The 10,116-nt window shown below is 54.3% G+C and overlaps 1 protein-coding gene across 7 annotated transcripts in view; it reads left to right on the forward strand.

The window, feature by feature from the left end:
• CHD2 (chromodomain helicase DNA binding protein 2) overlaps positions 1 to 4,460 on the forward strand; it is an 83,875-nt gene extending 79,415 nt beyond the window's left edge. For all 7 annotated transcript variants that reach the window (XM_037053693.1, XM_037053697.1, XM_037053698.1 and 4 more), the window contains one exon: positions 869 to 4,460. In XM_037053693.1, coding sequence (XP_036909588.1) covers positions 869 to 1,202 — 334 coding nt within the window. In that variant the 3' untranslated portion in view covers positions 1,203 to 4,460. The remainder of the gene's footprint in view (positions 1 to 868) is intronic.
• The last annotated feature ends 5,656 nt before the right edge of the window (positions 4,461 to 10,116 follow it).

Raw genomic sequence — 10,116 nt, forward strand, 5'->3', positions numbered from 1 at the left:
AGTCGTTAGTCGTACAGTACTTGGGTGTTTCACTTTTCAGGAACCACCTAACTTTTTTCCACAGAGGCTGAACTGTGTTAAATTCCTACCAGCAACATAGGAGAGTTGCAGTTTTCCCACGTCTTTGCCAACACTAATTTCCTGGTTTTGCTAACATAGCCATCCTAGTGAGTGTGAAGGGGTATCTCATTGTGGTGTGATTTTCATCTCTCTCTAGTGATTAATGTTCATTAAGGATGTTGAGCATCTCTTCATATGCTTAGTGGCCATTTGTGTACCGTTCTTGGAGAGATGTTTACTAAATCTTTTGCCCAGTTTTGAATTGGATTGTCTTCTTGTCGTTAATGTGTTCTCTTTTACTAGAACAACAAGCAGCTCTGTGACCCTAAGTAAAAAATTTAACATTCTTTGCACTGAGCCATTTTTTAAAAATAATTAACCCTTCACCTATTATTGAATATTTAGGTTGACTGTGGCTTTTGCTCTTGCTAATAAGTTAGAGGATAGTTTTTGTGGCTCTTTTTCTCCTGGGCTGGGTCAAGGAATAGGAAAGTGTGTGGATGTTGCCAGTTTCCCTGCAGGGAGTGTGCGCGTCCAAAGGCACCAGTGAGTCCAGTGTGTGCTTGTTTCATTGCAGCTTTGATGGGGCTTACGCCATTTCAAAGGATGTGTTTTGCCAATAAGTATAAAATAGCCCTTTGTAATTATTTTCGTTTTGTTTTGGTTTTGATTCCTAGTAATGTAAGTACTTGCGCTGAGTCCTGTGGAAGTGCCCTTGAATTTGAGCACAGGAGAGGACCGCTGGACAATGAGGAGGGGTGGGAATGTGGCCGTGACCTTCCTGCTCATCCTTGCATCTCCATTTCAGGCACCACCATGACTCCAAGCGGCGGCGATCTGATGAGTTCAGGCCGCAAAATTACCACCAGCAGGATTTCCGACGAATGTCTGACCACCGCCCTGCAATGGGCTACCACGGCCAGGGACCCTCAGACCATTACCGCTCTTTCCACACAGACAAACTGGGGGAATACAAACAGCCCCTGCCCCCACTGCACCCTGCAGTCTCGGATCCTCGCTCGCCTCCTTCTCAGAAGTCCCCTCACGACTCCAAGTCACCCCTGGATCATAGGTCTCCTTTGGAGAGGTCACTAGAACAGAAAAACAACCCAGATTATAACTGGAATGTCCGGAAAACATAAAGAACAGCTCGGAAAGTGGGAGAGCACGAGTCATTAAGCACCTGGATGTTTTTGGTCTGACCCCACAGGAGCCAGTTATCTGGACCAGTAAGTGGCGTTTCTGGACATGCTGCTGCTGTCAGCTTACCGGCTGAGGGGCGCTTCCGGGAGTGGGGGGCTTTGGTTGGGTCCAGCTTTGGTTTGGGCACCACTCCTGCACCCTGGCGCCCCGTCCCGCTCCAGCCTGGTTCTGGCCTCCTCCTTCAAAGGGTGCTAGGAGGAAGAGGTGACTTTTGTGTCCCAGCCTCACGGGCTGTGCTTCCCCAGTGAAGGAAGAAGGGACCTCAGTCATGAATGTTTTGTTGCCGGGGTCACTGTGCCCGGGACCTGGGTGTGGTGGTCAGGGAAGGAGCGTGTGCATGAAGGCTGCCGGGACCTGCTGGACGGTGGACAGGGCGAGATTTGGTTCACGGTGACGTGACAGTGCTGCTGATGGGGTGTGGGGATGAGTGGGGTGGGGTCTTTCATCATAGAACTTGAAGTGGGGGAGCAGGTATACCCCGCAAATGTGTTCTTGGGAAAAGTGATACCCTTGGGCCTCATTGTGTGACACCTATGTTGCAGGGGGTGGGGGCGGGGGGGAGAAAGGGGAACAACAGCTGCACAATGGCCCTCCCTGACAAACACTAATTTTTCCCACACTGTCTGTACATTTCAAAGGTGTGTCCTTCTGAATGGGCCTCCTGGGCCAGGGAGAGCTGGGTCTGTGTGGCTGACTTGGTTGGGTCCTGCCGAGTCAGGTAGAAGTCAGCGGGGGTCTGACTTGGTTGGGAGTGGGCAGGGTTGGGGGGGGGTGGCTGGAAACTGGAATCCCTGGTGGGTTTCTGATTCCTGTGACGAGCAGTAAAACTCCAGGGTCTGGAGAGGAGGGGGGAGCAGAGGCAGCCTGCTGGCGTGCATGGTGCCAGAAGGCACCGAGCTGGGGGTGCTGGGCTGAGCAGGTTCCCCAGGTGGGAGGGTAGTGCCCGGAAGTGGGGAGGATCGTTCAGTGTTGTGCTAGGTCAGCGTTTGCAGGTGACGGTTTAGTGCCCTTTACAGGCTCAAAGAAGATGACAAGAGTCTTATTTCCTGACACTCATTGGGGGTGGACAGGTGAAAAGGAAGTTACCTGTGGTGAACAGGCCTCCATTGTAGCCATTAGAACTGAACTCAGTCTCTTTTAGAATGACATCAACTAACATGTAGACCCAAGGTAAACTTTTTTCCCGCGATAGGAAGCATCCAAGGACAAGGTGACTGAGCTGCTGACAGTGAGTGGTTCAGGACTGGGGGCCAGGTGGTCACGTCCATTGAGTGGGCTCCTTCCATGTCCTGATCCTGGGGCCTTCTGCGTCATTTACTTTACAGAGAGCACATGTTGTTGTTAGGCCAGTGTTGTTAGCACATCCAGAGGCCTCTCTGGATGGAGCTGGAGTAATTGACTTGAACATGCAGTGTTCCTGTCCGCATCCAGGCTTGGAGCTGGGGGAGGCCTTCCACTGGGCAGACTTGGCATTAAACTCCCCGCACCAACCTGGGGGTGCTTCATAAGATCATTACCACGCACTTGCTGTTGTCTTAGGCAACACCATTGATGCCTTTACCAACAGCCTCCTGGTTGCATCCCGCTGGGGAAGCAAATGCGGCTTTGGTGGCTGCCGCTTCCCGCTGCACAGAACACCCCAAGGCCAGCCAGCACGGAGTCCCAGAGAGGGTCTAGGCCCTCACGGCCCAGGCTGGGAGTCCACTGGGCTCACCACCTCTTTATTTACCTCCCCATGGACTTGGGGTTCTTCACCCTCCACATGGACCACGCATACCCTAAGGCAAAGCTTAAGGGATGGCATAGGAGGCCCTGGCTAGGGTCACCCACTGGGGACATGTGACTGCCCCTTGGGAGAAGGTAGGAAATCGGGTCTCTGCTTTGGCCACTGTAAGGTCAGCTTCTTGCTGACGATGCTGACACTACCCCATGTTTGAGTTGCCCGGGAAGAAGGAAGGTGAAGTTGGCTTGCCGGATCCTGGAGATCTGGGTGGGGCTGAGCCCCAGGGTCTTCCTCTGTGAGAAGTCAGGTCCCACCCTCCTTGAGGCTCCCCGAGGCTCCCTGTTTCCTTTACTGTGAAGAGGCCAGAAGGAGTTAACTGAGACCCTGCATTTCAATACTCATCAAGGCTTTTCGTTGATAAGAGATGTGAGTTAATCCCAAAGAAGTCTCACCATGAGGAAAAAAAGAACCTCCTTTTGTTTGCATACAGGACCTCGAGTGCCATATAATAGAGCAAAAGGCAGTATCAGCCAGATCAGTGTTAAGTTGATTATAAAATTGCAGTATCCCCATAAAAGCACCTATTGTAGGAGTTGAAGTGTGTTTGGAGAGTGCATTGGAGAAGGGAGGCGTTTCCCCACTGACCTCAGTGTGAATACTGGATGCTTAGATCAAACACAGACATTTGCACAGGTGGAAACTCTCTCATTTGTGGATGGGAGAAGTTGCCCCAGGAATCTCAGAAGATGGGGTTTTCCATGGAGCCCAACTTTAAAAGATTTCATAATGGGGCAGAAGTGGCAGGATTGAGGGAGAGGGGAATTAGCCTCACCCGAAACCCAAGTATAAACAAGGATTGGCACGGCTACTGTCACCCTGGAAAAGGGCATGCGACCCCCCAGACCCAGCATGGCTATCTTTCAGAGATGGCTGGAAACAGCCAGGCTCTCCGCAAAGCCCCCCGAGGGCCCCGGGCTCCCTCTCCTCCTAGTCATTCCCTATGCCCTTCACGGGAAACCAGAACACTGATCACATCATGCTGCAGCCATTGTCCCCTGGCGACTGAACACTGCATCAGAACGTGCCGTGCAAACGCAGTTCAGCTACGAACCCACACGGACCCTGAAATCCTACAGACCAAAACGCACTCGTCAGCAGGAGTGGGGCCCAGGGCCTGCCGCAGGGGTCGTCCGGCTTGTCCGGGGGCTGCCGTGCCGGGCGAGGAGAGCCAGGCCAAAGGTCCAGGCTGCTTTAGTCCGTCTGCGTCCCCCTCATTCAGGGGCAGACGGTTTTTCTTTATTGTAAAGTTGTGGACTTTTAAAATCTGTTGACTAAACAGTAATTAATTTATATTTGTGAAAAATGCCACTGTCCTAGTGATTTCTGATGTAAATAATGTTGTTTATATAGTATGTATTAAATTTTCCTACATTGTAAAACTGCTGTACTTTTGATTCTTGTATATTAAAAAGTGTTACTAAGGATTTGTAGAATCGGGCGAACACGTTGCGTTGCTTCGGCATGGACTGACTGGCCTCACCTCGTCTCCCCTCCCTGGGTCTCTGGGTCATTGGGACCGTTTGACAGGTGGTGAGATGGAGCCCTTAAAGTGGGGGACTTTTCCCTCCGCAGCGCCAGTTGGGTCCAGGACCTCACACCGCAGGGATTGAAGGGTTTCCCTGAGCAGCCATTGCTGAGGTTAGCAGTCCCCGGGTCAGCTTTAGTCCACAGCCTGTGTCCCCGCACCTGGTGAGATGGCCTGGCGGGGCTGCAGGTGTCCCGGAAGGTGTTTTTGAAGACCTGTGCCCTCTGCATCGGGTCCTGCAGCCCCCACCCTCCTTAGGAAATAAAAACACAGTGTCTGCCAGCCTGCGGCCTTGAGGGTAATTTAACAGTTGGGTTACATATTCTTGAAGGGGGAAAAAAGCATTTTATAATGGAAACACTGACACAAATGTTAACTCTAGCAATTTGGCACAGGGGCAGGCCCAGCTCCGGCGAGGCCCAGACGGAGAGAGGGTGCCCCAAGGCCTCGGACGGAGAGACCATCCGTGCAGCAGCAGCAGCTGCAGAGGTCTGCTGGGGTTTTTCTGGTACTTTTTCTCCAGGCCCGAGGGGTTTTTGTGGTACTTCAGGGACTCTGAAACCAAACTGAGTTGTGTGACGCCCTTAATTCTCGGTATGACCTGGCTGCAGGGCCCTTGCCCAGTCGGGCCCGCCCGTGCTCAGAGGAGAGCCTGGGGTTTTTACCACACATAGTTCTGTTAAGTCAGAGACTGAAAGAAGAGTTGAGGATTCTTCTTGCCGATAAACTCATAGCCGTTTGTAATTCATAACTCAGCTGGAACGACGTGGGGAAACTTTAAGAACAAGTGCTGCAATAATCAGCTTATTACGATTTACAATAGCAACGAAGCTTCCCAACCGCCTCCTGCCAAAACGCCTGCCTTTTACTGGAAGCAGCAAGCCCAGGCCCCCTCCCTCCTGCTTGGCGGGCCGAGCATGTCTGTCATCAAGGCAAGTCCTCAATTAGTGCCAACATAAAGGTCACTTATTGAAACACAAGGCACTGCAGTTTGCCAGACCGGTCTGGGCTTCGGGTTCCAATGTGTGGCTCTTAAAGGAGCCCGGCCAGTTTGTCCTAGCCAAGCCCTGGACCAGCCTTCTTTATCCCATAGAAACCTGGGCAGCTGGTGGACCTCGTGCTAGGCCAGACACCAGGATTTCCTGCGCGGCTCTGTGGCCATGTGACCTGGCTTGGTGTGGGAACATGGACAAGTCCGGGACTTACGGGCTGCTCATCTCAAAGACAATGCCATCAACTGCTCAGGGCCAGCTGCCCAGGGAGGGTCCGCACGTGGTATCTCTAAGAGGGAGCTGTTGTTAACAAAGTTCAGTTCTTGATGACCACAGGCACTGCGGTGGCCTTTGGAAGTCCTGAAGGGACTGGGCAGGAAAGTCCTCTTTCAGTCCTTCCCTGTGTGTGGTTAGGCAGTTGGCCTTGTCCTTTGCAAAGGAGGCAGCTTCCAGTGTTACTGTGGTTTTTAAGTTGAGAGCTCAAACATAAAAGGTTTCTACACCCTAGGGGCTACTGCTCCTCAGTCCGGGGCTGAAGTGGGCTGGGGACTGGGCGTGGTGGCCTGGAAGGCCAGCTTGCTTAGTAGCATTGTGCCCCTGCAGCCCTCAGCCCAGAGCCAGAGAGACCCATCGGAGCCCTAGGGCCCCAGGAACAGGCTTGCTCTGGGGGGGGGGGGGGNGGGGGGGGGGGGGGGGGGGGGTTCAACCGCAGGAGGGAGGTCCATCCGGAACCTTCAAAGAGCTCCCAGGGTGAGCCCCTGCCCTCTTAGCCAAGGGATGGACGCAGACTCCAGACAAGCAAACAAGGGGCTGAAATGTCAGGTGAGATGTGTGCAGCCTGGGTGATTGTTGGAGGGATAGGGAGGGGCTGTCTGGGGGTGAGGTGGACCTGGGTGTGAACCTGTCGGCCTCCTGTGTCTCCAGAGCTGTGGTTCAGAGAGCTCCTTGTGAGGCTGTGGTGGGTGAGTGAGACCACTGAGGTGACACATGGTGGGCTGGGCACCCATCATTGTCAGGAGAACAGTGTCGGGGGCATCCTGGGCTGGAGATCACAACAGCCACCCCAGGTGGGGCCTGAGTGCATGTGGTTCTAGAACTGTCCGGCAGAGGGTGGCAGATTCCCACAAATGGCCTGCCTGGCCCCAGCACTCCAACCCAGTGACCCTGCGAAGGCTCAGCCCTCATTCCTTTGTGCTCAGCGGTCCTGCGTGGCTGCAGAACCTACAGATGAGGCTCGTGGGACGTGTTAGGGACTGGAACCAGTAGAGGTGTACTGCTACCAGCCAGCCTGGCAGCTGGGTTCTGTGTCCCCTGCTGGGCTGAAGGGCAGCCCCTGCCATACCATCACCTCAGCCAGGGATACACAGGCTTCTGCTCCTTCTGGGTCCAGTGGCCCCTCCCTCCACTCATGTGGCAGCCAGAGGGAGCACCCTGAGCCGCAAGGCCCAGATGTCACTCCGCTGCTCCCCATAACTCACCCTAACTCCAAGCTTCCTGGTCTGGGCCCCAGGGCCCCCGTGAGCTGCCCCTGCTGGCCACTGTGAACTGCTGTGTCTCTGAGAGTCCTGACTGCAGCCAGCTCACTGCTCTTGCTACCTCGGGTCCTTGAGCCAGAGTGCTGTCCCTGGGCTGCTGCCTCCTTCCTACTCCTCTGTCACCTCCTGCCAGACCTTTGTCATCTGCCAAACCTTGTTCATCGTCAGAACTCAGTTCACGCTTAGTTTCCTCTGAGCAGCTGCACTGGATCCTGCTGTCTGGTTCCCATTCCTGACTGCCCCTTCCCTGTGACCAGAGGTGATCTGCTGCCCCCACGTTGTCACAACTGTCTCCCCAGCAGACTGAGGCACCTTCCTGTTGTCATTCCTGGCATCGGTCTTCCTGAGCACCCCTGCAGTGGGACATCAGTCCCTTCTCAAGTTCTCACTCCCCAGACCCTGTCCACTCCGCCATCACCTTAACCCCAGAACCAACCATCATGTCATCTGCCGCACGGCCACCACCCCCCACTTCTGTCAGACTTGGTGTCACAGCCCTTGACTTCCTCTTTCTCTCCCGACGGTCCTGCCCTTAGCTTTCTAGAGCAGTTGGACCGGGTCCTTCAAAACCCAAGTCAGGCACAATTGCTCCCATGCTCAAAACCTGCGAATGGCTTCTTACGGGGAAGCTGGAATAGAAATGCTAAGTAGTGCCCTGGCTGGCAAGGCCTGCTGGGCTCGGGCCTCTCTGTGGCATCACCGAGGACCCTGGTGTGTCCACTCACCGCTGTCCAGTCCATCACTTCCTGCTGTCGCTGTGCCAGGTCCCTGATTCACCCTTTTCTCTGTGTAGAATGTTCCCCTCAGCTCTCTGCACGTCTGGCTCCCCAAATTCACGCAAATGAGTGAGAGGTTCCCGCCGACGCCACCGGAGATGAAAGCTTCTCCCACCCTCCCCCCACGCAGGGTGCATCTGTCTCAGGACCTTTTACTTAACTGTCCAAGAACAGATGCACGCACACAACTGTAGCGGGGAGTGACCGCCGTTTTCGGTGGGCCCTGCCCTGCACCAGGGCCCAGGTGCCAGGCAGTTTATGAGCGTTAGCTCATTGGGTTTCTATAATGACCTTGGGAGGTAGGTACTCATAATCCCATTTTACAAATAAGGAATCTAAGGCTCAGAAAACCCAAGGCGGACCACACAGCGAGCGACGGGCAGAGCCAGTTTGGATGCCAAGTCGGCCTGCTGCCCAGGACCACCCCTTGCTCCCCGCTGCTCCCTGCCATGGCTCGGAGGAGACCCACTCCGGCCACGTGTCCTGCTCATTCTTTTCATCCCAGAGTTTACCCCCTTATAAGCCACCCTCATTCATTCATTTTTAGTAGCTGTTTCTCTCCTGTCTTCTTACCCATTCTGGTTCTCCACCAACCAACACAGGCAAGATTCCTGCCGCACATCAGTGAGACGGGCTAGAGGGGCTGCACCTCCATCTGCAAATGTGCTCACCGCAGGCTGACTGGCTGCAAGGAAGCTGGCATGGGAGACCTGCTCCCACCCAGCCCGCCGTGTGCGACACAGCCGCTTATTGGGAACCATTTAGCACAAGACTGTGTTCCACATTCACATGACAAATTTCCATGTTCAGGAGGGCAGCTGGTAGCAAGGGACTTGGAAAAGAACTCCATCCTGAATGGAGGGTCCTGAACAAATTCCAAACCAAGGATATTTCTGGCAAGTAATGTAGCATTTTCATCTGATGGTGAACAAGGTTTTTTAAAAATGCCCGTGTGCCCTGACTTCTCAGTGGTCAGTTCTTCTGTGCTGACTGAGCACCTGCAGCTCTGCCACCTCGACGGTGCACCGCCCCCCCCCCCCCCCCCCCCCCCCCCCCGCCGTCAGTGGCTTCATCCCGGTTTCTACTGGGAGGGAGAGGCCCCTTGGGACTGACAGTTTGGGCAACTGGGTCTAAGACTCGAGGGTAAGCTGGGTCCAGCCCGGCTGTGTCACTTTCAAAGCCCAGACTCCCCAGGTTCTCTCTGGAAGTGTAAGAGTTGTAGTCTAGAAAGTTCTCCCTACTTTGAGCCTTTCTCTGCCAGGTTGGGACTGGTGGACGTGCTCACTCTGGACTCCTCCCCTCCCTTGCTAGCCTTTCAGTTCACATCCCTCCCAAGCTTCTAGGCTCTGCTGCGTGGCCCTCTCCCTTCTCTTCCCACCCACCATCTGACTCAACCCCTCTTGTCTTTGGAGGAATACCATCGACACAGGACACTCCCTGTGTGCCAACCCTCGGCCGAAGTACTGTACAAGAGTTAACTCAATCTCCAAGAGCCTGATGTGATATGCACCCCTCATTTTACAGAGGTGGGAATGGAGGCTCAGGGAGGTTAAGTGACTTGCCCAAGGTCACACAGCTAGAAAAGGGGAGGAACTGGAATGTAGCCTGGCTCAACTCTGCTGCTGCTTTGCCACACGGCACGTAGTGCCAAGAGCAGGAATGGACCTAGTTGGCCCGGGTCCTTGCTAAGGAATCCCTGGCAAGGCAACTCACATTCAAGTATCCATTTCTTCACCTGTAAAATGGGCATGCATTTCTTTTTGGCACATTGGGTAGCTTGACACGACGCAATGCTGACAGCAGTGAACCTGACCTCAAGTCAGCCTCGGTCCTTCTCCCAGATTCACATATGTGGGTGGCCCCCGGCTCTGTGGATCCGTCACTCTTCCACCAGGCTGCGTGTGACAGAAGAACCCTGGGGGAGGGGAGCAGCAACAGTTCCAGGTGTGCGGCTCCAGACTGGCCACCGAGATGGAGTCACCCTGGGTTTCAGGCCAGCACACGCACCCTCACCCCAAAGGGCACCTTACGTCCTTCTGCAATGTTCCCATGTGTCCTTGAGACTCTGTTTGTTCCACCCCCACCACAGCCAGGGAACCAGCCCCAAACACAGCACATCGTAAAGATAGAAAGTAATTTTAGAGAAGCAGGGGCTTTGGTGGTGAAGTTGCTCCGTCATCTGCACATGCGTACAGCACGTGCACACACACATGCTGGCTCCCTCCCCAAATACACTGTCTGG

Source organism: Sturnira hondurensis, unplaced genomic scaffold, assembly GCF_014824575.4.
Source record: "Sturnira hondurensis isolate 20B ecotype Veracruz unplaced genomic scaffold, ASM1482457v3 Scaffold0007865, whole genome shotgun sequence".
In the NCBI taxonomy this organism is placed as follows: Eukaryota; Metazoa; Chordata; class Mammalia; order Chiroptera; family Phyllostomidae; genus Sturnira; species Sturnira hondurensis.